The sequence below is a fragment of the Mus pahari genome, chromosome 1 (assembly GCF_900095145.1).
Source record: "Mus pahari chromosome 1, PAHARI_EIJ_v1.1, whole genome shotgun sequence".
Taxonomy (NCBI): domain Eukaryota; kingdom Metazoa; phylum Chordata; class Mammalia; order Rodentia; family Muridae; genus Mus; species Mus pahari.
The window spans coordinates 136,171,685-136,199,482 of record NC_034590.1 but is presented as its reverse complement, the minus strand read 5'-3'; the positions used below and the strand labels follow the sequence as shown (position 1 = coordinate 136,199,482).

The 27,798-nt window shown below is 42.8% G+C and overlaps 2 protein-coding genes across 3 annotated transcripts in view; both read left to right on the top strand.

Moving 5' to 3' along the window:
• The window catches only part of Pip5k1b (phosphatidylinositol-4-phosphate 5-kinase type 1 beta), a 256,230-nt gene that overhangs the window by 59,450 nt on the left and 168,982 nt on the right, over nucleotides 1-27,798 (top strand). The gene's annotated exons all lie outside the window — the stretch shown is intronic.
• Nucleotides 17,060-18,688, top strand: Fam122a (family with sequence similarity 122A). The gene has a single exon (XM_021190227.1). The coding sequence runs from the start codon at nucleotides 17,175-17,177 to the stop codon at nucleotides 18,033-18,035; it is 861 nt and encodes a 286-aa protein (XP_021045886.1). The 5' UTR covers nucleotides 17,060-17,174; the 3' UTR covers nucleotides 18,036-18,688.

Genomic DNA, 27,798 nt, shown 5'->3' with positions numbered 1-27,798 from the left:
GAGGAGGCATGGCTTCCTTGTAATTCTCTTTAAGGTGCTAGCTGCTTTCGGAAGATACTTTTAAAGTTTACTTTCATCTCAAACAAGAAATGGTCTGCGAGGCGTTCCTTGGCTCATTGCTTTCGGCAGCCAAATTGTGGCGTGTTTCAGGGAATGTTTAGTTAGGTAAGCCCACCACTGTGAGTCAATCCACACTCTTATTAATTATGTAAGGCACCTTTCCTTTTTCAATATCATCTTGCACTAAGCTGATTTTTGTTTAGTTTTGCTTTTTAGACACAGGGTCTCACTATATAACCCTGACTAGCTTGAAACTCACTGTGGGGGTGGGGGTGGAGACAGAGGAACAGAGATAGAGACACAAACAGATACAGAAAGAGTCAGAGAGAGGAGAGAGAGAGAGAAGAGAGAGAGGGGGGAGGTCTGCTTGCCTCTACCTCCTTAGCGCTGGGATTGAAGGTCCTATACCTTGGTTGTAATTATTATTTACATGACAGTTTTACATCATTGTGTTTAGGAACTTATAGTTTAAAGGCTGAGTTGGGAGATAAAGCTTTGTCTTGTTAAGCAGCTATATTTGTATAACAATAAACAGTTTTTTTAAGACACAGACCTTAGACCTCTAGGGGTATGCTCCCATTAGCCTTAGGAGTGATCACTGGGTTGTGATCACCACTCAAGATGACCTTGTTACTTGTATGCTCCACCAAAGATTATAAAGATGGATAAATTCAGCAAGGTAAACTCGTGGGCAGATCTGAAGACTTTAGTTACAGTAGATCAAGTTGGATCTTTTATCCTCCTCTCTAGTCTGTGGTCCTAGTCACATCTCTGAACTAAAACCATGAGAATACCCAGAAAGTTTGATTCTTATGTTTGAAAACGTAAACAGGATTTCTTGAGTAACTTTTATTTTAAAATGCTGAAGATTTAAAACATAATGCATGCATTTTTTAAAAAAAAGTAAAACTAAGCTTTTTAAAAGCGGAGGGAGCCCATGCTAATTCACCGCCTTTGGGACCCGCATTCTAGGCGTTGTTTTTAAGCATTTCAACCAAAAATGCTTTAATGGAATGTTACAGTCACTGCTCATTATCTTGAATTCACTTGCAGGTCATTTGTTCTTAACTGGCTTTTTTTTTTTTTTTTTTTTTTTTAATGAAAAAGTGAGCATTCACCATGCGCAGCTCTAAAGGAAATCAGTCCCAATTGTTCCTAACAAAGGGCATGCTTTAAAGCGAAAGCTCTGAGTGAAGCCGCTGCTTCTGGGCTTTAATACTTCCCACAGTACAGATGTTGGCATTGTGATGGAAGAGAGCTCTTCTCCAGCATCCCCATCATGCTCTGTCCCTTGGAGCAGCTGGGGAGGAGTTTCTGTTAGAAGGAAATGCTGATCTGATGCTCACACTCTAATGAGCTAGTGTCACTGTGCCATACTCAATTCTGGGCTGTGACAAAACATGCTCGACCTGTATCTTTATTGGTGCTGCATGGAGAAAAACCGTTCTTCTCTTTTATCCGAGTTGGGATAAATTCAGAGTAAAACTAAGCGGTAGCACCAAGGCCGCCTTTGAAAGTAGAAGGGGATGTTTTGTTGTTGTTTGTTTTGTCTTATAATGCTGCAGCAAAATAGGACGTACGATTTTATGAAACAAGTGTAATTTATTCCAGCTGTCTTGTATATAGATAGATACTAAGCGGTCCTGTAGAGTGATTTGCTTGCTTACTGGGAAGGAACAACCAGCACATGAGAAAAACTGGCTACAGTAATTCTTGAAAATGCACAATAAGAGAACAAGCTAAAAAAATAAAATAAAATAAAAATAAAAATAAAAATAACCTTTTTGGGGTGGTAGGTTTTTTGTTTGTTTGTTTTATCAGTTAACTCTTAGAGTAGTGGGAGTACCAAGGTTGAAGTGAACGCATCAAGCGAGCTCTCCCATATCACCGGTGGGATGTTGCTGCTATGGGCTTCCTCAAGGTCTTTCACCAAGCTGTGTAGTGCTTATCTCTGACCTAGACAGTCTGAACTAAGGAATCAGTTTGCTAAAAATTGGATTAGTTAGGGTGTGTGATAATGGTCATTAAATCTGCCTGCCTCTGCCTCCCAAGTGCTGGGATTAAAGGCGTGCAACACCACTGCCTGGCTTGAATGCTATCCTTAAAAAATTCATTTTTAGTCATAGGAGAAGAAGTAGGATAGGAATGTAACTTAGTGAATAGAGCACATGTCCAGCATGTCCAAGGTCAGGTTCCTGGCCTTCAGGAAGCAGAGAAGAAACCAAAGATACTCCGAGCTGCCTTGTGGACCGCTGTGGAGAAGGTTAGTGGTCAGTATTCCTAGAAACATTTATCTTATAAAATGACTCCCAGAAGAGAGGGGAAACTAACCAGTGACCCCTAGGGAAATGAAACAGCTATAAAAAATTAATCTATTTTCTCAAAAAGTAAGATCCAGACGGTTCAATAAATACCTCCAATGCTGATATTAAGAAGGGCTAATAAAAGCAGGCTTTGAGACACAGGGAATAAACTACTAGAACCTTTCTGCAAAAAAAAAATCTGTGAATGGTCATGTTACTATTTCACCTTTTAAAATGTATTTTATTAGTACTTTTGAGAATTGCATACATGCATACATTATATTTTGATTATATTCACCATCCACTCCAGCTAATGTCTAACTCACTCCTCCCAGGTGCACTCTGACTCCCTGGCCCCTCCCAACTTTGTGTGCCCACTTGGAAACTCACTGGTAAACTTCGTTGACTTGCCAGGGGTCACACCCTTAAAGGAAACCAACTTCTCCTTTCTCAGAAGCCATCAACTGTCAACAGTTCTTCAGGAAAGGATAAAGGTTCTCTCCTGGAGCGCCTTACCCATTCCATGTTGAAATGTTAATTGGTACTATGCAGGTCATGTGCAGCCAGCCACAGCTGGTGTGAGCTCTTGAGTGCAGTGGCTCTGTTATCTCTAGAAGATGTTGTTTACTCCAGTCTTTCCCATCTCTGTCTCTGATGGTCTTTCTGCCCCCTCTTCCTCGGGGTCCCTAGGCCTTGAGAGATGGGCACATGATGTAGATGTCTGACTTGTGGCTGAGCACTGCACAGGCACTTCCTCTCTGCCCTTTGAATAGTTGTGAGTTTCTGTGATAACCACTGTCCACTCACATACCCTTCTTTGATGAGAATTGAGAGGTGCACTCATCCATGGTATAGATTAGTATACCATAGACTGGTATATAATGATAAAATCTGTACGGCAATTTGATACTAAGTTTGCTAACACAAAAAGAAAAGAAAGAGAAAGAAAAAAATGTAGTAGATTCACTCTCAGACTTGTGAGCTCCCAAAGTCATGGGTTCTCAGTTGGATTTATAGTACTAGGCATACATCATCTCCGTGTCACCATCTCTGACTCTACTGAAAAAGACCTTTAAGTGTTGTTAATATGTCAAGATGATCCTAATACCAGAAATTGACAAGGATGGTCTGCACGGACATGTGCACTGCAGATCAATCTTTCTTACGAATACTGATGGAAAGCCTTTCAACAGTATACCATCAGATAGAATCTAGGCACTGAATAACTCTGACCAAGTTGATTCCATTCCAGGAGTGAAAGCTTGGCTTGGTATTGGAGAAACCTTTCTGCATAGGGAGTGGACTAAAATAGAAAAACCTGTGTGATCATCTCAAGAGGTGCCCAGAACACTTCGCTAAAATTCTGTCACTGATTATGGTCGTAGTTACTTGACTACATACTTGAAAAAAACTCAGTGAGCTGTATTTTTTGTTTGTTTGTTTGTTTGTTTTTTGAGACAGGGTTTCTCTGTGTAACCCTGGCTGTCCTGAATCTCACTCTGTAGACCAGGCTGGCCTCGAACTCAGAAATCTTCCTGCCTCTGCTTCCCAAGTGCTGGGAGTGAAGGTGTGGGCCACCACTGCCCGGCAAACTGTATTCTTAAAAAGAATTTGTTTACTGTTTGTAAATTTGTCAATAAAATTGACTTTAAAAAGAAATAGAATCACTTTATGATGACAAAAAATAATCTGATACATATTCCTGAGTACATTACAATTTGGTAAGATTGGGGGTTGGAGAGATGGCTCCGTGAGTAAGAGTTCTTGCTCCACAGGCTTAAGGACCTAAGTTCAATTCCCCAGCACCCAAATCAAGGTCTGACATCACCTCATACACCTGTAACTGAAGCACTCGGAGTTGAGGCTGGGGTGGGGCAGGAAGAGACAGGAGGGCAGGGTCACTAGGGATTGCTGGCTAGCCAACATAACTTGGACTGGAGAAGGGAACAACAAGCTCTGAGTTTGATGCGAGACCCTATCTTTTTGGGGTAAGTCAGAGAATGATGCGCAAGACACCCAATGTCCTTCCTCTGGCTTCTACTCACTTGTATGCATGTACCAGCATGCATACACATACGCACTCACACCAAACTTTACAATTTGGTAAAATAAAAATAAATAGAATTTGTCAATTTGGATACTTAAAAATATCTGCAAATTATGAAGTGTTTGCTTCATGAAAGGTAATTTTTTTTCACACCTGTAATATGCCCTGGTGGCCTCCTTGGTTTTGACTTGAAATGTTTCCTTAAGTTTAAAATAAGATGGGTGTGGAGGTGCACACCTGTAATCCCAGCATATGGAAGACAGAAAGATCACAAGTTTGAGGCCAGCTTAGGCTAAGTGATCAGACCCTGTCTGTCTCATTTTTAAAAAGAGAAAGAGTGTGTAGTGGCTATTCCTGGTTGTCAACTTGACTATATCTGGAATGAACTACAATCCAGAATTGGAAGGCTCACCTGTGATCCTAATCTGGAGGCTGGGAGATTCAAGTTTCTGACCTGGATCTTGGCATGGAGATCTTGAGGCATAGTGGCTATGAATCCGAGAAGATTAAGACAGGGAGATCTCTGCGTTCAAGGTCATCTAGGACAAAGTAAGTCCCAGATCCAGGCGTGGTGGCACACACCTTTAATAGGGGCCACACCTTCTGCTGGAGACTATGTAAGGACATTGGAAGAAGGAAGATTTGCTCTCTTCTTTGCCTGCTTGCCTTGTGGGACTGAGCAACTGCTAGATCCTTCACAGCTGCTGCTGATCATTGTTGGAGAGATGGACTACAGACTGTATGTAAGTCATCAACAAATTCCCTTACTGTATAGAGACTACCAATAAGTTCTGTGACTCTAGAGAACCCTGACTAATACACAAACACACACACACACACACACANANANAGAGAGAGAGAGAGAGAGAGAGAGAGAGAGAGAGAGAGAGAGAGAGAGAGAGAGACCCTTAGTATGTTCCTTCTTCCTTCTGAATTTCTCATTAGTAGAGATTTTAGCCTGGGGAAATCTTTCTGCTCTTTGACATATCATTAAGGCTCATAGAGCCTCTAGATTTTACATTTTCTAAAAGCAATTTAAGTTTGAACAATGAGGCAGGTCGTTACTGCCACATCTCCTGTGCCCGTTTTCTAGCTTACAGCCAAGCCAGGTCTAGAAGCTGGGCACTAATTGTATTTTCCTTTCACTTTTGCCAAAGAACAGGAGACTTATTTATATTGTCAACGAGGGGACAGATGAGACAGAATCAGCACTCTGAAAGAAATAGGGGTGCAATTCAAGAAAGAGAGGAAAAAGAAACCCTGCCCAGACTTGGAGAATGTAAAGTCAAAGGATAGAGTAGGTGCCAAATAAATATTCACAACTGGCTACTTGTGCCCTCAATCTGTCTCCTTCCAGTCCTTGGTCGCGTTATTCCAATGATCTCAACTTTGTCTCATCATCTCTCTCTTACCACCAGTCACTTCTCAGACAAGAGAGAGCTAAAGGAAGCCCATTCCCTTGTCACACTCCACGAGATTCTATGTTGCTTGTTTTCCTATAGATCCACAAGAAAATAGGAAAAAGGTGTCTACCTGGAACCCAAATGGAGTTATTTTTCAAAAAAATAGTTTCCTCAATCTGGGTTTGGTAAAGTGCTTCTAATGTAACCCATTTCGCTGCTCCATCTCCATCCCCCATCCTCTCTGGCTTGGGGTCTTCTCTCACTGCCAGCAGGTGCCCCAGCCCCCCAGCCCCCACTCCATCTCCAGCCCACACCCAGAGCCAAACCACAGCCCTCATCCCTTCAGCATTTCTGCTATATTGGCAAGAGACCTTTGTCCTGTGTTCATGTGACAAGCAACACTCATGGGATGTGCAGAGAACTCCTCTCTATGTTTGCCTCTCCCTGACAAATGCTCAGAGTCTTCCTGTGCTCCTGTGGGAACTCACAGGAGCCTCTCCTTTTGCTCGCTAGACTTTTTGTTTGTTTGTTTGTTTGTTTAAGTCTTAACTGTTACATCTAGTGTCCAGGGACCGCAGTGATGTTGGCAAAGTCTCCACCATCATGGTAGCTGATCTCCTTTTTCAGTGAGGATGTGTGCGGACAGGCAGTTCGTGCACCTCGATGAGGTCTGAGCTATGGGAGTCAAGATGGGAATGGAGAGCAAGGGGCCCTCTTAGACTTAGTTGTCTTGCGAGACTTTTATCCAATTTGCTTTCAAGAGAAAAAGTGAGATCGGGGTAGGGAGATGTGAGCTCAATACTTGACGAGATGAGCCTGAAGAGGCTGTGGAGCACACAGTAGGAGCACACAGTAGGGATGGCTAGGAGCTGGGGATGTACCCAGGAGACAGAGAAGCCTTCTCTAGGATTACAGATTTGAGCAGTATCAGCGAGTTTGAAGAATCTAGCAAAGGATGGTTGGTTCTCACTCTGCCCTCGTGCCCAATGCTTGGCTGCTTACATCTGAGACAGTTTAGCAAACACGGTAAGGGTGCAGTGCGTCCTGAAAGGGAAAGAAGAACAAAGGGAACATTGGGAGAAATCCTAAGGGATCTAAAGCACCCTTGCTCTGGGTGATAGTGCACTTTTGACTTTAAAGAAACCATTTGCGGGGCTGGGGAGAAGCCTCAGCGATTATGAGCACTGGTTGCTCTTCCAGAGGCCCGGGGGTTCAATTCTCAGCACCCACATTATTGTGTTTTATAAAAATATAAGAGAGAGAAGGAGTATGTTTTTGGTGGATGCGTGGTAAGATATGGGGAAAGAGAGTGCCTCGGCAGGCCCATGCTGAGGCATCCCTTCCCCCTGAGGGACATCTGTTTCTTTTCTTGAGTCTTTATGACTGCTTTGGAATGAATACGGATTATTAATTACTTCATTTTGTGATCTCATTAATATCTCTTGGCTCACACCATTACATGAACTCCTCATCTTTTTCTGATGAGATGGTTTGTTGAGACCCTGAAAAAGAGCAAGTTTGAAGAATCTAGCTATTCATGAGGTCGACAGCAAAGGATGGGTCTCACTCGGCCCTCGTGCCCAAAGCTTGGCTGCTTACATCTGAGACAGCGTAGGGAACCCCTATACGCCCGCTTTCAGGCATCTACACAGGAAGATCGTGATCCTCTCAATGCTTAGCAAAGGACTGAGGAATGTTCGGAAATACTTATAAAGATACCTGGGACAGATTCCCTGTAGGCCTAAGCTGTCACTTTACTCTCACAGTGACAATAGCACCGTGGGGGGAGAAGCAGCTTCATTTTAGGGCAGAAGTTTTCAAAAGGAGAATGCAGGGCCATCTAGATGTGTCTCTGTGGGTAACGGTGACTGCTGCCAAGCCTTGAGGCCCAAGTTTGACATCCAGAGCCCACAGGGTAGAAGAGGAACAACTCCTGCCAGGTGGCTTTGACCTCCTAAGAAGTGGGAAATTTGGGTGACTGAACTCCATGGGTTATAAAACTCCATTTCCCACTAACAAATTGAGTTATGGGTTTCAAAGCCATGCCTAACTGAATTTCAGTTGTATTCTCACACAGTTTGTGTGAGAAGAAGGCACCAGAGCAGCTCAGTTCAGTGGTTCTCAACTTGTGGGTCCTTGACCTATTTGGGGCTGCATATTAGATATCGTGCATACAGATTCACTTTACGACTTATAATGGTAGCACGTTTACTGCTATGAACTAGCGATGGAATAATTTTATGGCTGGGGATTACCTCCTGAGGAGCTGCATTAAAGGGTCTCAGCAGTAGAAAGGGTGAGTGAGAGCCACCAGTCTAGCCCTCATTGCTTTGTGCTGTTATGTGTAGCTCAGAAGACAGCTGGGTTTAATGGTGACCACAAGCCACAATCTCTCCTCTTTCTCAGTAATAAAAGCGTACTGTCTTGGGTAGGAAGCTCACGGCTAGATCATCCTCTCAGCCAAAAGAATCCCTCAGTTAGGGATCCCTAAGGATCGGCCTTCTCTGGGCTTAGGAAGCTTTAGGTTGGGACATTAGCTTCAGAGTTCTTCAGAATATTTTTCCTTTTCCTCAGAATATAGCTTGGTTTCAGCTACTTGAAGACAAAGACATGCCTCTAGCAACATCAGCTACAACCCTGGGATCTCCAGCTTCTTTCTCTCCTCCTCCTCCTCCTCCTTCTCCTCCTCCTCCTTCCCCCTCCTCCTCCTCCCCCTCCTCCTCTTCTCCCCCACTTCTGAAAGGCTGAGTTCAACTTGTTTGTCAGGCACAGCCAAATGTGTGTGTGTCCCTGTGCACTGTGTCCTATGCTGAGGACAGTGATGTGACAGGCAGTAATTCAAAGCAGGGTTTTAAATGAATAAATAAGAATAAGCCTCTGGGATTAGTCCCAATTGAAAAGTTCAGCGTCTCCCAGGGAAGGTTGCATTGCTGCCGGGGATTAGCAAATGGCTGGCTGTGGGGAACAGCATTCACTATCCAGCCACATTCAGAGTGATGGACAGCCTCAGCCCTGTACCACCCATCTTCCCTGTGACACTCGGATGCAGAATGGGGATTGGGAAAGCATGGTTTTGCCCATTTTTCCTTCTTAGAAACTCTCTACCTGATTATTACATGAATCCTTTGATTCATACCTAAGTCACAGAAAAGGCCTGGCTTTAAAATTGCTACAGTCTGGGATAAGAAGATGAAGAGAGACTTCCTTCCATAAGTCAGACTGAGAGGAGAAAACAGAAGTCCTCTGGGGAGTGAAAGAACGGGGCAGGGCCACTCTGTCATCAAGCACAGAGTATGTTAACAAAGAGAAACCTGTTTGTATAGGGCCTTTACTGTCTGCAAGCCTATAATCGACACCCTGTTATTTGAGCCTACAACAAAGGGTTTGTGTCCCCATTTCACAAATGAGAAAAGTATATCCTAAAGAAGTCACCAGGTAGATGCAAGGTCATAGTGCTAGAAGTGTAACAATCTGATTTCAGGTTTGGCCCTTTCTTTGATTATAATCCTGCTGAGTGTTAATTTATGGAGATTGTATAGAAAAATTTCTAAACACCCATGTGTTAATCAGCTTCCCATTGCTATAACGAAAGTCCTGAGGCAGTCGACTTCAAAAGAGGAAGAGCTTATTTGGGTTTATAGTTTTGAAGGCTCCGCTCCATAATCATTTGGCCTTGTATTTAGAAGCAGTGTACCTTAGTGAGAGCACATGGTTGCAGAATCCTGTTCATGGAACAAGAGTTTGGTGTTTCACAGTCCCTTCAAGGGTACAGTCCCCAGTGACCTAAAACCTCCCTCCTCAGGCCCTACTTTCAAAGGCTTCCCTACCTCAAGGATGCCCTTGATCTGAAAACCCAAGCATATGCATACAGACAGATCCTTAGACTTTTGAACATTTTGTCTCATTAACTTTGTATTATATATTATGTAAAATCTATCTGTTCTTCTTACTTTTTTTTTTTAATTTGAGACAGGGTTTCTCTGTGTAGCCTTGGCTGTCCTGGAACTCACTCTGTAGACTAGGCTGGCCTTGAACTCAGAAATCCGCCTGCCTCTGCCTCCTAAGTGCTGGGATGAAAGGTGTGTGCCACCACTGCCTGGCTTGTTCTTCTTACTTTATACATTGTTTGAAAGTAATTGTGTGTTTTTACTCTTCTTGGCAAATGTATTGAATTTTGCAAGAGATAGTATATAGGAAGAAAGAAGAATATACCCATAAAAAGTATTGATTATAACCTTGGATTATGACCTAGGCGGAAGCCGGGCAGTGGTGGCGCACGCCTTTCATCCCAGCACTTGGGAGGCAGAGGNAGGNGGATTTCTGAGTTCAAGGCCAGCCTGGTCTACAGAGTGAATTCCAGGATAGCCAGGGCTACACAGAGAAACCCTGTCTCGAAAAACAAAAAAAAAAAAAAAAAAAAAAGAAAGAAAGAAAGAAAGAGAAATGACCTAGGCGGAGTCAAAGCCAAAAAGAAATCACCAAAAGATGGTGCTTACAGCATTGAAATACCTGAGAACAAGGTGCTTCAACCCCATTTCCTATTCTATCTTTTTTTTTTTTAAAGATTTATTTATTTATTATATGAAAGTACACTGTAGCTGTCCTCAGACACTCCAGAAGAGGGATGGATGGTTGTTATGGATGGTTGTGAGCCACCATGTGGTTGCTGGGATTAGAACTCCAGACCTTCGGAAGAGCAGTCGGGTGCTCTTACCCACTGAGCCATCTCACCAGCCCTTCCTGTTCTATCTTAAAGATTCAAAATAACAACAACAAAAACAAACAAAGAGTAGGAATTTAAAAGTATTTAAAACCTTTTAACTTCTTTCCTGATATTCTGCCTTGAAAAATATCAGAAAGTAACTACTATTCACATCTGTTTACGTGAACCTGGCTGAAGGCATGAGCTCTCCCTCTGCTGGGATCATTCATAAGTAGAAGGCATTTATAGGTAGAAGCCTCTAACCTTTCCAGCCTTGGACATTTTCTATGTGGATATAGCTTTTAGGTATTATTAAGATGTAAGTTGAGAAGGGTCTGAATGTCCATATACCCTTGGTAAATTCCTTGTTGCTATTGCTTTAATAGTTGGTACGTTAGAGTTAGTCTTTTGAAAGTACACCCCATAGACTCCTCAATAACGTGGAGTGGAGTGGCTGGTAAATTTATAAGACAAATAATTCCCTTGCAAGCTTTTGGTAGTTAGACTTAAGACACTATATACACTAGATTAATTGCTCCATTTTGAATTGTACTGTGGGGTACCACCAAGACAACACAGCTAACCTAGCTCAAACACAATACAGGAAGCTTGCAATGGAGACAGTAAAAGACAGTAAGCTGTCTTCCTTCCTGCTTTCTCAGAGGTAGTCATCAATGAAGCACTGAGAGAGAAGGATCAAGGCCAGCTCATAGCTCTTTTTGGTGTTCTATAAATGGTCCCAGCAAATCTTCAGGGCTTTGTGAGGCCACTGGAGCCTGGGTGCTTGAGGTCTCGGGTAAATGTAGTTTCAGGGGTGTGCTTCTGTTTGCTTCCTGCCTACTATCATGGACAGAAAGCTGATCTTTCACCCACATTGATTCACAGGGATGGAAACAGCTTTCTGGAAGTTTAGAGTTAGAGCTGAGGTTAACATTCGCACAAAGTATCTCGGTTCCCAAGAAGTGTGTTCAGATTCCTGTTCTGTTCTTTCCACCTCTATTTACATAGTGGAACTTAAATTTCCAGTATTTGGTACATGTTTACTACACATGTGCACACCTTGTCTTGAATACACAGATCAGAGAGTGGGGGAATCTTCTGTGTTCATCCCAGTCAGAACTAAGTACAGCCACTATTTTGACTGGTTTGGGTTATTTTCAACACCATAAAAACATACCCATACTGGGCTTAGTGACACAGGCCTTTAATCCTGCCATTTGGGAGCCAGGGGCAGTCAGACAGATCTCTGTATGGTCTATATATTGAGTTCCAAGTCAGTCAAGACTACATAGAAAAACCCTATTTCAAACAAAACAAATATGACAATAGAGCATGCACTGGGCTTTTTCTTCCCCCCAGGATCATGCTGTGACTCAGACACCTTGTGAGTAAAGAAGGCCATTTTGTAAGCCATGTATCCATTCATTTGTGGGTATCCTGATGGGTTTTGTACTCAGGATTATTAAAAACAGTGAATCAGGAAAATATGTATGTTTCTTAGTAGAACTCAGCACTTGTTTCTCTTGGGGTTTTCTGTATATCAAGGCTGGAATGGCAGGTTCTCTCCTCCTCCTCCTCCTCCTCCTCCTCCTCTTCTTTTGGAAATACATATATTTTTATATTGACAGTTTTTTCCTAAACTGGTAAACAGTTTTACCAGTTACCACTAAGCTCTTGTATTTTCAGATTACTTTTTCTTTTTCTTTAGTGATGCCAGTTAATGTGAGATGTTGAGATATTTGTTATATGTGTTTACATTCCCCATTTATTTGATATAGGTTGAGAGGTAGAAATTTGCCTTGCCATATGCCGGAAGGCTTAACAGTGAAAAATGCCACAGAAATGAAAAAACATCCATTACTTTTAAAAAAAAATATTAGTTTAAAAAATCTAATATTAATCACAGTTTACTGCTGAGACATCTAGTTTGCCATGTAGAAGTGAGCATGAATCCTAACTTTACATGTGATATTTAGTTCACAGAGTGGACCAGAAGGGGCTTGGTCCCTTAGATCTGCCTCTGGCACAATTCATTTGCAACAGTTTGAATTGCATTTTATGGCTTTGATTTCCTCTAATTTGTTCTTGATTGCTTTGAGAGGAAGCAGTAACTCAATATACTAAACTCTGCTTAGAATCTTCTGCTTTAAATTCTGTCAAGTGTGTGTCAGCAGGAAGCTGAAAAAGAGATGGAATCACAAGGCTCCAGTTTATTAGGTTAAATAATGGTTCATTCAAATAACTTACCTGTGTGACTGGAAGGCAGTATAACTAAGAATGATGTTCTTGGTATTAGAAAAAGACCTCTAAAGTAAGAAGTACCTATGATCAATCTAGAAAAGCCTGTTAGGCTAGATTTCCAAATAATAGTCTTTGCTTCCCTCTTGGACAGACTCATATTAGTTCATTCATTCATTCCTTGTCATTCATTCACACAATGGTTCAACACACTGAATAGTCTGTGGCAGGCCATGCTCTTGATACTGGGCATATAGCCCAGAACAAATCTAGTTTTGTTCATAAGGAACTTACATTTTCAGATGGGGAAGAGGCAAAAAAAATAAAAATAAAAAACAAAAAACAAAAAAACAACAACAAAAAAACCCCACAGACATAGAAATACAGTTTAGAGTGTGATAGAAGTAAGGATAGAGAGATCATATGGTACTCCCAGAGGAAATAAAAACAGGGTAAGAGGCAGTCTGGAAATGCAGACTGTGTGCTTCAAAGTCCTAGTGCTTTTTGTTTTTTTGAACATCAGAGAGTGTCTCAGCCAGTGGAACTTGTGTCATTGTGCAAGGAACAGAGCAGTGTGGACGTTCACTAAGGAACTCATCAAGGGAGTTCTGGGCAGTATCTAGATGAACTGCAGGGCAAGGAGGACTCTGGGTTAGGGGTTGGAAGGAGGGGTATAGAGGTCAGCAGGGGGACAGAGACTCATCAGAGAAACCATGGACCATTAGCCCTTAGCCCTTTTGAAAAGGACAGACAAAATCTAACGATTTGGAATAAGAAAGCAAAGATTCAATTTTTCAAAAAAGATCATCATGAAAGTTTGGTAGAGTGGACTATGGGGGAAAGGCATGGAATGGAAACAAGTTGAGACTTCTAACTAGTATATTCAGGCAAAAAAAAAAAACAAATGGCATAGGTGTTTTATTTTGTGGGATTATCGCAATCACTGTACTTTAATAACATCAATACCTGGGCATTAGACATGTGTAAATAATGACCAGCTTATTAGCAACAATAATTAGCAACCTTCTACAGATATCGTAAAATAAATAAAGTCTAGGTCTTCACTTCCTTTTTTTATGGCTCTCTTTCTCTCTCCTCCCTCTCTCTGCTGTTTTAAGGTACTATTCTTGCAGACATCCACACCTGACAGACCTAAACCTTGGTCTAGTCTTTTGTGACTTCTCCCTTTTCATCCTGGGTAGAAAGGTGTCTCCCAAATACACCTCCTGCTATCCCCAGCTTTGATTTCAGAGCATCTTTCTGTCTCAGAGTTAACCATCAATTTCTCCCACAGTCCATGTGAAATTTATTAAGGGCAGCATGTTCTTAAATTGAGATCTTGATTTGAATGGGTTTAGGCCTATGCTCTTCCATATACTTGCAACTGGACCTCTTGAGATTTTTTTTTTTTGACAACTCTCCCTCCTAACAATATCAATACTATTTTATAACATATAACTTACAGATCAGTATTTATTAAACTGCACTAAGTAGAAAGTGTGACTTTGAAGTGCTGAAAGTGAATGGGAGTGAAAGATACTTAAAAACATTGGTTGGTTCCCCCTGCTTTGAAAGATGTGCAGATCCTAATGCATGGCTCTCAATGTTTCGTTTTTGTCAGAATCTGAGCAGCCCCTACTGCCTCCCATGTTAAATATGGATACTTCTGTCAGACATTTGCAGCTCCATCCTCAGACTCCATCTTTTCCCCATTATTCTTCTCCAGGTCCATCATCTATTAGTCAAGCTCACTGTGCTGCAGTCACCAGCTACTTCTCTATAACGTGTCATCCATTAAAATTCTACCTGCCTTTCAAATCATGCCTCATACCACTGCCTTTAAACTGCCAATATGCAAACGATTTCTCTGAGTGCTGAAGCATTGCACTTAGAGGCAGCAGAACACATGCAAAGAAAGGCCTTGTACTCACTGAGGCCAGGCTCTCTACAGGTGTAACTAAATCCCTGGTTCTCCTGGTTGGCATCAGTAGTAACAGCTAACCCCTTGATGCTGTTGTGGGGAAGGATTTAATGGGATATGGCATCGTGTAAATTAGTTCTTTAACAGGTATGAGTACTTAACATTATTTTATCTTCGGGATCCATATTTAGTAAGAACTTCAATTAAAACCTGTTTGAGACCAAGTGGAAAGATATATGGGCAGGGAACAGGAGACTTAGCGTCAAGTCTTGGTTCCCACCATTAGCAAGCTGTGCAATGCTGAATGTCACTGACCATTGTATCTTACCTTCTTCAGCTAAAGAAAAAACAAAAACAAAGCCGGGCAGTGGTGGTGCACGCCTTTAATCCCAGCACTTGGGAGGCAGAGGCAGGCAGATTTCTGATTTCGAGGCCAGCCTGGTCTACAGAGTGATTTACAGGACAGCCAGGGCTACACAGAGAAACCCTGTCTCGGAAAAAAAGAAAAAAAAAATCTATCAGCTCAAAGTGGCCAGATATGTATATACACCTCCTCACGCCTACCAAAACTGAAAACTCTTAACCTCCACCGCATGTACCTTTCCTATTCATTTGACATTATCATCTAAATTACCTATTTCTTTTTTGTTGTGGTTGTTTTAGATATTTTCTTTATTTACATTTCAGATGTTATACCCTTTCCTAGTTTCCCCTCCAAAAATCCCCTATCCTCTCCCCCTTCCTCATTTCTTTGAACCCCGAAATTTAACCTATTGGCAAAGCTTAGTGGTGGACCCCCAGATGACATCACGTTGATCCCTTTCTCCCCATTCCCTACTGCTACAACCCTACCCCAGTATTCTGCTCTCTGTAGCAGCTTCCTACTCTATCTTCCGGCCTCCACTCTTGCCTCTGGCACTCTTTCAGCTCATTCCATGTAGCCAGACTGGTGTTTAAAGCAAAAACCAAGCTGAGTGTGGCACAATATGCCCTTAGTCCTACTTCCTTTGGGGGTGAGGTGAATCACTGGAGCCCAGAAGTTTGAGATTAGCCTGAGCAAAGACTTAGTGAGACTCCATCACAAACCATAACAGATAAAGAAAGCACAAGCCTATCATTCCCCTGCCTAATACTGCTCAGGGACTTCTCATCATAGGACTGGGTGCTCAATCCTTTACCCTCTCAGCTCCTTCTTGCTTTTTCTTTCCTTGTTCCTCCCCAGATGGGTGGGTATGTTGGCCCTTAGCATTGATTGGAACACTCTGCCCTGCCCCCACCTTCCACAGTCCACAGGATTTGTCATTTACATCTGAACTCTGCCCAATTGCCGCTCAACTGCTATAGGTAGTGCTTGACCACCCCGTCCCGCTCCTACCTCCAGAGACATACCACCAAAAGTCCCCTATTTTCTCATCCCCGACTCCCACCCAGTGGAAACTGAATGTCCTCACACAAGTCCCATTTCCTAGCACAGTACCTGGTACATAGTAAGTAGGTATGCCCGAAGAGGACACTTGACTGAATAAATGAACAAATACAACTCCCCTTTTAATGAGATACAAAGTTTTGTATTAATTACATAAGTCAAAACCTGTTAATCTATAAATGTGTCTATTTGTTTCTTTCATTGAATTCCCATACCAAGGGAACATTAGTAAGTGCACGGTTCACGGCAGAAATGTGACAACTTTTTAAAAATTATGTCACAAAACTTCTTCCTCCCAACCGCCTTAAGTCTCTCTTGCCCCTCCCAGATTCTGTCCTAGTGTAAATTACCCTCCTCTCTGGCCTTTTCCCTGTAGGTTCTAATCCTATGTCTTATTCCTCAGACCTCAGCCAAAGGTTCGAACAGTTCGGCTGCTCCCGTACCCCAATATGCTTCCTTGAGAACGCCCGGGAGTTTTTAATTGTTCTCGAGAAAGCCCAGGACTTGTTCTTGTCCACCATCAGGCTAACAACCCTCTCCTCCTGGTTCCTGTCTGCCACCTAGCTGGGTAGCAGTGGCTTCCCCGCTCCCAGTCCAGTTTTACAAAGCGACGCGGTGGCCTCCCTTAGACCTCAGGAGCCTGTGCCCCGTCCCTCTGGGAAGCCCACCAGACCGGGCCAAGCTCGATCATGAAGCCCCGCATCACCAAGGGCCTGTCTTTCTGAGCTCACACTTCCTTCATAAACACAGACACTTCTCAATGCCCTGGCCTCGGTAACCTGCCTTCCCGCGAGCCCGCGCCCAGTGACTATTTGCGGAAGAAACGAACACAGGAGTCGCCCAACCCCTGCTCGCCCCCTTCCCCCGCCGCGGCGCCGCAGCCATGACGCACTAAGCCGGCGCCGCGAGAACGGGCGTGCCAGGGCGCCTGCGCGAAGGGGCACGCCTGCGCAGAGGCGCCAACCTGCTGACAGATTCTCGAAGGCGGCGGCGGCGGCGGCGGCGGCCTTGGGCCGTGGGGAATGGGAGTCCCAGGGCCCTGACTGAGCACCGCCCCCGCCTCCCGTCCGCGCCATGGCTCAGGAGAAGATGGAGCTGGACCTGGAGTTGCCCGCGGGCACGGGCGCGAGCCCGGCGGAGGGCGGCGGCCCTGGCGGCGGGGGCCTGCGGAGGTCTAACAGCGCCCCCCTGATCCACGGCCTCAGCGACTCGTCGCCGGTGTTCCAGGCCGAGGCGCCCAGCGCCAGACGGAACAGCACGACGTTCCCGAGCCGCCACGGCCTGCTGCTCCCGGCCTCGCCGGTGCGAATGCACAGCAGCCGCCTGCACCAGATCAAACAGGAGGAGGGCATGGACCTCATCAACCGAGAGACGGTCCACGAGCGCGAGGTGCAGACCGCAATGCAGATCAGCCACTCCTGGGAGGAAAGTTTCAGCCTGAGTGACAACGACGTGGAGAAATCCGCCTCCCCGAAGCGCATCGATTTCATTCCGGTGTCTCCGGCACCGTCCCCTACCCGGGGAATCGGGAAGCAGTGTTTCTCGCCGTCCTTGCAAAGTTTTGTGAGTAGCAACGGACTGCCTCCAAGTCCCATTCCCAGCCCAACCACCCGATTTACCACCCGGAGAAGCCAGAGTCCCATCAACTGCATTAGACCAAGTGTTCTTGGACCATTGAAAAGGAAATGTGAAATGGAAACTGATTATCAGCCAAAGAGATTTTTCCAGGGCATCACCAACATGCTGTCTTCTGACGTTGCACAGCTGTCAGACCCCAGTGTGTGTGTATCTACCGATACCCTGGATGGAAACAGCAGCAGTGCCGGATCTTCCTGTAACTCACCAGCGAAAGTCAGCACTACCACCGACTCTCCTGTGTCGCCCGCCCAAGCAGCCTCCCCCTTTATTCCAGTAGATGAACTTTCCTCAAAGTGACTCACTCGTCTTGAATCCCCCTCCCCCAATGGAGAGACAAAAAAAAAAAAAAAAATCAAGTTAGAGCAAGCACTGAACTTTGTCGATTACGTTAAAGCTGTTTCCTATTTGACTCCTCCCTCTTTTTGGAAATTCCTGAAATGTTATTCTAGAGAATTTCTATGTCAGGTTCCTGCGGATGCCCTTGAATTCAGTGTAGTAATATTTTCGGACTTTTTATCAATAAGTGTGTTGAAGCATACATTTTACGCTGCTAATATGTCTAAATACATATGTTATCCCTTAATTTTTTAAATAATTGAGAGCTCTATTTATTTATGGGATTATTAAGTTCTGATGAAAATATAAATGTTGAATTTCAGTTTAGTAAACTGATGTTTTAAAATTCCATAGTTCATGGCACACTAATTTTTGGTGTTTTCAATGGTTGCTATTTTCCATTTATTGAAGAATTTACCTACTTACAGCTTTAAAAACAATGTTAGTCATATCAGTCCATTGGTTGTCTAGTTTACCCAGGAGCCCTTGGATATTTAATGTCCTAGGCAGAAAGGTGGATGGGAGGGAAAAATGGCAAAAGGAGAAATAACACTTGCAGCAACTGTTTTAAAATTAAGTATATAAAAGTAAATATTTAAGGACATTTTCTAACACTTTTCATAGTAAATCTAGTAAATCACACTAATATAAGTACAAAAATGAAAAGTCTCTTTTTGAAAACATTTTTAACCAGAAAGTACATTCTTTTGGGTATAGTTCTAAACATGCAATGGGACAGTGCCTTGTAGTCTTAGCTCACATTTAGACAGGTGAAGGCAAGGCTCTTGCTGCCATTTCAGATTTAACACTTGTGAAATGTAAATGTGTGAGAAGCACCATTGAGTGTCAGAGAACACCTAGACAGAGGATACTCTCTCTCTCAATCCTTGATAGACTTGAAGCTATCCAGTCACCTCTCCATTCTTAAAATTCTAGCCAATGAGAAGCCAGAGTAGCATGTGACTGCTTTTTTTTGCTCTGCCCATCTGTCACCTTCATCTTTTTCCCTTGCTCAGGAAGGAAGCAGTTGTTTCCTTGACAACAGGTACTTCCTACCAAGCTAGTGGCATGGTCAGATAAAGGCACCTCTGACTTGGGTTTCTAACATCATGATACATCTCTGTAGTTGGAGCTATATTAACAGCATTGGAACTGTTAGTTAATTAAAGGCCGATGATCAGTGGACAGTCACATCCATAAATCATTAGCTAGGGTTTCTTAAAGGTAGAAGTATGGGGTGCTTTTTCTTTTACAATTAAGATAAACAAAATGCTTTTTATATTATACTTCTTTACAATACTTCATCTATCCTAGAAAGGTAAGACAGACAGATTGAATAAATAACAGACCAAAAGGAAAAGGTTAAAAACAAAACAATAAGAAAGACCTGACAAAAATTCCAACTTAACTTTTTTAAGTTGTCACCTACAGACTTTAATAATTATGTGGAATTTTTAGAAGTATGAGAATAAATGGAGCTGGTCAACTCTTGACAGTTGGATCAGTTTTCAGTGAAATGATGTCAAGGGTAAGATTGTGTCTGTGTTTAACGTTTTGGGGTAATAGTGTACTTGTGCTTCCATCCTAATTGTTTCCGTTTAAACCTACATACTCAGTTTCCTTTGGGGGTACCTTGACCTGCTTCCAGAGGAACTTTTAATAGCCTCAAAACAAAATTTCCCTCCATACTAAATGTGTTCCTGTGGGTCGATGTCATCCCTGCCTCATTTCCTAAACTAAATACCATTGACACATCTGATGTCTTCCAATTAAATACACGTAACCCCCAAGTTCTGTCAGTTTCTGTCAGTTTTCAGATCCTGCTCCAGCTCCTCTTGTCACCAGCCTGTGTCTCACCTCTGTTTTGGTTTGATCTTCACCACTGCTCAAGAATGATTTTATAACAGTATAAGCTTGATTTTTTTTTTTCATTTTCATACTCAAAATCTATATCTTCTATAGCCCTTATAGTTTAGGCAGCCCTGTAAGGTCTTTAGTGGTCTGGTTGTACCCTGAAGTTACTTCAGTCCTCTCAGTACTTAACCTCCCTCCTGCCATAGATACTAGACTACTTGATAATTCTTAAATAGAGATATATTCTTACATGTTTACACATTTAAAGTTTGTGTGTGTGCGCGTGCACGCGTGAGTGTGTGTATACACATGGAGTCCGGAAAACAGTTTGTGTGAGTTGATTGTCTCCCTTCACACTGTTGGTTCCAAGGATGGAACTCAGGTTCTTAGCTTTGGTACCAGGAACCTAAACTTACCCATCGAACCAACCCTCCTCCCCCCTTTTAATCCACATGAATTTCTACTGAAAACTGTGTATAAATGGATTACTAAATACTTAAGTACCGTCTACGTGTATATATTTAAAACCAGAACTATCTGACACTCACTATGTAAAACTCTTTCTACAGGTAATGTCCCCTGACAGTTTGGTGTGCACTCTACAAGATGTGTTGCTCTGCATTTTCCTGCATATCTGTGTATGTCGATGCAGGGACTCGGCTCTCTTCATTTCTTGTACCCTGTGTTTAATCACTCACCACGGCTTACTGATTTTATCTCCTGGAATCTAACTCCTGGTTTCAATCTCTGCTGCCAGGAAGATCCAGGCTATTGTATCCTCCTTGGGCTTCTCTCCCACTGGTGCTCAGCATACTTGCTACCTGATGCTATGCTCAGGGTTAGGCTCCTAGAGTTGTTTGTTTCCTATTCTTATTTTTATGAGTGTACCTAAATATTGGTTCCAGCTTAGGGGGTTCTGAAGGAGAAGAGAAGCCCTTGCCTCCTGCCCTGTCTTTTTGTTCCACCCTCACTAGCTTTTATGTATGTATGTATGTATGTATGTATGTATGTATGTATTTATGTGTGGTGGCCTGCATGTATATCTGTGCACCATGTGCCTGCCTGTGCCCAGGGAGGTCAGAAGAGGGCCTCAGATCCGATCCTCTGTAACTGGAGTTACAGCTGGTTGTGGGCTTCTATATGGTTGCTGGGAATCCAACACAGGTCCTTTGGAAGAGCAGCCAATGCTCTTAACCTTTGAGCTATCTCTCCAGCCCCTACGTCCTGATTTTTTTTTTTTAAAGATTTATTTATTTATTATATGTAAGTACACTGTAGCTGGACCTTTGGAAGAGCAGTCGGGTGCTCTTACCCACTGAGCCATCTCACCAGCCCATGTCCTGATTTTTAAATGCCCAGTATTTGCGCTTATCTGTGTCCTTTGCCAGGTTATTTCTACAAGGCATGAAAGCCTTTATGTTCCTAAGCTGCTGCTGTTCTATGGATGGTAAATCTTAAATAAGCTAAGGCTCTAAGAGTCTGTATGGATAATTGATATCACCATAGTAACTTCGACCATTCCTTCTTAGCTCATGTGGACATACTCTTCCAAAACACATTTTTAAGATACTAGTATTGCCAATTCTTAAACTTTGACCTAAAGCAATTAACAGCACTTAGTGAAAAATCCGTTTTGTCATATCTAATAAGCCTCTGCAGTATATTTTCTTTTATTGTGGCTGTTTAAAAATTATATTATGAATGAAAGAAATCACAATAGTTTCCAAACAGACCCAAGGTTACTGGATGCTGGGACCTTTAAGTGTACTTAAAAGTGCTTGCCCTGCACAAGGACCTGCATCAGATTGCCTTTAGATAATTCACAATGATCAGGTCAAACTGGCACATAACCCACCTCAAGAGACCACAGGAGATGGTTGATGGGAAAATGGAGTCTGAACTTAGGAAAAGACTGAGCAAGGACACCTGCAGCTGTTGATTTGCTTTTGGAGCAGTTTAGGGGTACAGAGGTGTGGAGGAAGACTCTCTGTGTGTGTGTGTGTGTGTGTGTGTGTGTGTGTGTGTGTGTGTGTGTGTGTGGATGCTTCCTTCAGTCTTTAATGAAGAGTGCAGGTTATGTGAGAGTAGGGTCAGCGGTGAATGAGATGCTTAGTGGCCTGAGAACGTGTAAAGGAGGGACTGAAGAATGAAGGGAAAACTAACCACGCCACACTGGATTCCATTGGAATGAACACAAAGAAGTGGGTTGAATTGGCTATGTTTGGGAGTCAGCTAAGAAGGTACTAGTTAAAGTGGACTGTGACACAATCGTTCCTTGGAAAGTGCAGTAGAGTGAGAGGCATTGAGGATGGTCAGAGAAGAGAGAAGAAAGTGATGGACTGCCCCACCTATCCAGGGTCTAACCTGATAATCTGCCATTCCAAAGGATGTGGAGAACCTGATCTTTGGGGCACTTTGGACTGTATTTTTTCACAGATGATTTTATTGAGCTAGAAGAGCAGCCCAAAAGGCAAGCTTCCATCTGAATTCCACGTCCTTGATATACATCTGTGTCATACTGCTCCCGACAGCCAAGATGCAGTTTGTTGACTTCTAAGTATTTTTTTTTTAAATCTGGATAATTGAAGTGATCTTTATATAAAATGTAATGAAGCGCTTTCTGTGTATCCAGCATATTTTAGGAGCTAGTTTTCAGGGTGATCATCTTACCGTTTACCTGAGATGAATGCTATGCTGGCCCTTGTTTTCTAAATGAGGAAATAAGAGGCAGCCTGGTGGGGACACTTGCTGGGAATCCCAAGCTGGAAGTTGCACAGTTGGTTGCAGACATCATGAAGAGACTGCAGAGCCAGGTTACTGCGGTCAGTGGGTCCATGGCCCTAACAACGGTGCTGAACAGTGAAGGCGCATTGAGTTGACAGCTGACATTCCTGTGTGCTTCAGAGCAGTTATTTCCCTCTGTAACTTCCCCTGGGTTCGTGTCCAGCTCACTGGCGATGCAGGTCACTGCTCCTCTCATGTGTGCTGCTTTTTACTCTGGAATTTAAAACCTTGGGTAGTTTCTTCAGTGAAATAAGACTATCAGTGACTGGCAGCCATGATGTTCAGCCGACAATTCTCACAAGACCCTTTGCCTTCCTTGGTAGAGAATCATCTAATAACATGAAATGTTGTCAACAATAATAAAAATGAGTATCAATATTTATATTATTTACATCTGGAAGGAAGATCTCAATGCAGCATTCAGTATGGGCTCAGACACACACACACACACACACACAGAGAGAGAGAGAGAGAGAGAGAGAGAGAGAGAGAGAGAGAGTCAAGTTTGTTTTCTCACTTCCCAGTTTTAATTTTTCTTTTAGAATTTGGTTCATTTTTGTTTGTTTGTTTGTTTTCCTGATAATTTGTTTGAGAAGACACTGTTTCCCAGCAAGCTAGGGCACTTGCTAACTATGTTAGTGCCACCACTTCTCCTTAAGTCAAATGATATATTTATTTAAAATGGCACCGTTCATTATCATTATTGTGTTACAGGAGAATATCAGGAAGATTATTCCATCAGAAGTGAAATGCTGAACTGTATGTAAGGGCATCATCCTAAAGCTTTGCATTTTAAACTTATTTGTTATTTGTTAGTTTTTAATTGTTTGTTTAAACAAATATAAGATTTAATATTCTGTTGAATATATATTTCATAGATTTTGTTATATTAAATTTAAGCTGATTTGATTGTTTTTATCTTTACTATTCTGAGGAAGCAAAGACAAGAACCAACCTGAGGCTTCTCTCCTTACTCCTCCACCATTTTTTTTTAAAGCTATTTTGTACATATTTAATTCCAGCACTCAAGCAGCACAGATCTCTCTGAGTTCGAGGCCAGCCTGATCTACAGGATAGCCAGGACCACACAGCAAAACCCTGACTCAAACACACACACACACACACACACACACACACACACACACACACACACACAAAGGGGGAAAGGCAGCTATAATGTATGTGGTAGCTATACATACCACAATCCTTTTGTCCGCTGATTTTTAATTTGTCTGTGTTGAACTTCTAGAATAAATTCTCATAGTAATATGGACATTAGCTCATGAAAAAACTCTAAGGCAGTGTGGTTCAAACTGGAACCCCAAAAGCCCATCCTCACTCATCTGTAGTAGTGAGCCAGGACACTCTGGTTTCCCTAGCCTGACTACCATCTAGGGCTTAGCTAACCAGGCAGCAGTGAAAGACAAGAGTGGAGAAAGAGCTTTTGTGCCCCAGCAAAGCAAGATGGTTGTTTGAGGTAACGATTCTTCTTCCCCCCTCACTTAAAGGACAAAGAAAGATTTCAGTGTTGCTGTGCACAATCACTGAAAACTTGTGTGACAAGTGGCTATTCAGGGTCAGTGTCTGTCCCTTCCACTGAGATCTATGAGCTCTCACCGAGGTAGCAGGTTGGTTGGTTATTTATTTATTTATTTATTTATTTATTTATTTATTTCTCTTTAGCATTGCTAAATGTTGTCTGGAGCTGTCGCACTGGACCCTCCTATGAGTAGAGAGACAGCGAGGCTTTCTTGAACATTTATGTATTCTTTGTTTTTCTTCCTCCAAAATGTAAAGTCAGGCTGTGCTTAAGAATCACTGAAAGTTACTCTCTTGATGTTCTCTCTGCTTTGAGTCCACTGAAGGAGAGGATGGTAAATAATGACATTAAGAACCAGGTGACTTGGGGTCAAGAATTACAATTCGATCTTGCCATTTGAAAAAACAAAACAACAACAACAAAAAACCTCTTGCAACCTGAGTTAAAGTCTTGTACGCTTATCAGGGCTTCCTTTACCACACTGCTTACTACAGAGTGGAATCAACTAGAGTATGCACCTCTAATGACTGGCTACCACTTAATTCTAAGATTAAATCGAAGCAAGAAGCGTGAGAGATGGCCTGGCCTCCTCCACACAGCCTCTGCATTCCAGGACTGCCTACACAGTCGCCTGTAGATCCTGCTCGCACATCTGCCTGTGCTTTCTGATCCCTGTAGATCCTGCTCACACATCTGCCTGTGCTTTCTGATCCTATAGATCCTGCTCGCACATCTGCCTGAGCTTTCTGATCCTGTAGATCCTGCTCACACATCTGCCTGTGCTTTTTGATCTTGTATATCCTGCTCGAACATCTGCCTGTGCTTTCTGATAGTGTATCTGTCCTCCGCCTAACAAGACTCTTCATCTTTCTTCTTCTCCACCACAACTGGCCCCTTAACTAATTCCTTAAAAACTTACCTAAAGGGACACAGTGGTCCTGATGGTCCCTGGTTCTCCCCAGGGCTCTCTGCGGATTGTTTTCATAGACAGGACTTCTTGTCAAAACCACAATGGACTGAATTCTGCTTGTGTGCTTCTTTGCCTCTTTCCTCATGCAAAAGTAGGAACAAAGTCGTTTACTTCATTCCCTAAGACCTAAGCATAGCACGTTAATTACCAAGTGTTTTCTAAGTGGATGAATCAATGGATATGTGGATAAATGAGTTTGTTTGTTTTGGTTTTGATTTTGTGATATTTGTGGTGAGATTCTTTTTCAGAAAGTGATTGGAAAACTAGTTATTAAGCACTTACTCAGGAACACTGTGCCTTTAAGTGAGGAATGCAGTAAGAGTCTTAGTGGAAGGAGTCTAGTCACATGGCTGAGCTCTTAATAGCTTCCTAAGAGATCAGAAGTTCATTCATTAAGCCATTTTTATGTAAAAACTATTATGAGGCTCCCACTGGTCCATAGAATATATTAATGTCTCTTAATATTATTAATGTCTCTTAGGATATATTAATGTGAAAAGCAGAGTCCCCTGGTCAGCAGGATACATGTTCTGCTTGTATTCTAACAGGGCAGAGAGGAGAATTATGTGTGTACATATATTTAAGGGGTAACTTAGCTTGTGTTAAGAACAATAAGGCGGTCTAGGAGGCAGAAATAGAAGTACTTTGAGTGAAAGTGAGAACCGTCACAGGAGTAAAGCATGGAGTCCCATGATCAGTTTACGGGTTTTGTAAAGAACATTATTGAAAAGTTGAGAATTGATTCAGGGTAAAGGGCAGGGTAGAAATGGAGTTAACTAGGAGGCTTTTCAACAGTCCAGGTATGAGATCATGGTGACCTGGGCAAGGTTGATAGTCGTGGGCAGAGGGGTAGTTGTTTGATTCTAGATGTATTTATAAAGGTAGAGCCAACAGATTTAGCTGCCAGGTTTAAGGTGGACAGGAGCGAGGAGGAGAGAACTCAAGAGCAGTTCTGTGGATTTGAGCCTGAGCAACAGAAAGCATTGGAACTGCCATCAGCTAAGACTTGGGAATAAGTTTGTGAGTGGAGTGTGGAGTGGGCGTACAGCGAGGGCTATGAAAATGCACAGCACTGATACCTGCAGTTTGGGTGTGTTTTTAAGGGGGTGATCTTTATTAAACATCAGATTTGGGGTGAGGGTCCAACAACAGGTTAGATAGCCGAGGCTGAAGTTCTGGAAAGAGGACCTTGCAAATACACAGGAGTTACCTGCTTGTGGGTACATTTAAAGTTGAGATTAAACAAGCCCGATAAAGGGTTAGGCAGCAGTAAAGAGAATACTAACTAAGCGTTGGGGTGGGGGTACGCCATGACACTGGAAGGTCAGGAAGAGAGGGAAAGAGAAGGAGCCATGAGGGAAGTGCCGTGCCCTGGAAGCCATGGGAAGAAATAGGCATGGTTAGTGGTCCTGCCCGCTGCTGTAGGTCTCGAAGGTAGGGTGAGAGGAGATCACTGAGCTCAGAGACTCAGTGACATGGGGTCACTTCAGTGGAGCGCTGGGGGTGGGAACCTGATTAGAGAAGTGGGGAGGAAAAGAACCAGAGTCAGATGACAGGAGAAAGTCAGATGGGGAAAGACAGATGGAAGAAAGACAGGAAAAACAGACAGAAGAAAGACAGAAGACGGTCAGATGGAGGAAAGACAGACTTAGGAAACTGTCTGAACAAAGGCTTGAATTCTCAAGGCCAGAGAGCATCTGAAGCACAGGGTTATTAGCTCCCTCTTCCCTTCTTGATGAGTTATTACTAAGCAATTTACAATAGATATTCCCTTACTTTATATATGATGTTTCAGAAAAATACATGGGGGAAAAAAAGTCAACTGACAGTTTTCTCCCCTCCCCCACATGGCATTTTGTAATGAAAAATAAATCTATAAATTAGTGTTTTTACTGCAGTCTTGAGCCAGCCATTAGAGCTAAAAGCTTATGATTCATTTCCTCATGTCTTGTCTGGCTCATTTTATTCCCTTGTCATTTATATTTTTCTTCATGACTTCTTTTCTACTTATAAATGGAAACTTAGTTTCATACCCGTGGCATAATTATTTCTGTAAGTTTGGCCCAGTTTCTTAGCTTAGAGATATGCTCTTCTTTGGTGAGTGCTGTGAATTTTTAAAGTAGTTCATGGTCCGCTTAGATTTCACTCCGTGACAGGGATTTTCAGTTTTAGTTGTTATTATTCCTTTTAAAATCATCGCTGAAGGGTGGGAGAGAGCGTTGGGGAATTTTCCTCACCGAGAACTGCTCAGCTCTAATCATAAAATGTCAATCATAAAACGTAACTAGATTTCGTCTGGAGCACCTGTCAGTCTGTTCTGGTCCTTTGCAGATGACTTAGGGACAGCGGGGCCGTGTTCATACCCCAGAAGGAAGAACGCCTTCTGGAAGTATTGATCTCGGTCCTGAGGCTGCATTGTCATCTTTCAGACTCCATCAAGCACTGCCTGCTTGCTCTGTGGAGCATCTCCCGACTCTTCTACTGCGTTCTCTCTGAATTTCTGAACTGCCTATTGCCTGAGTCCTTACTTTGATGTTTTGTTGTCTGTCTGCCTTTGTGTGAGTGGTGTGTGTGTG

Bases quoted from the DNA above. Each gene is read 5' to 3' on its own strand.
- Fam122a (XM_021190227.1), top strand. From the start codon at position 17,175: ATGGCTCAGGAGAAGATGGAGCTGGACCTGGAGTTGCCCGCGGGCACG.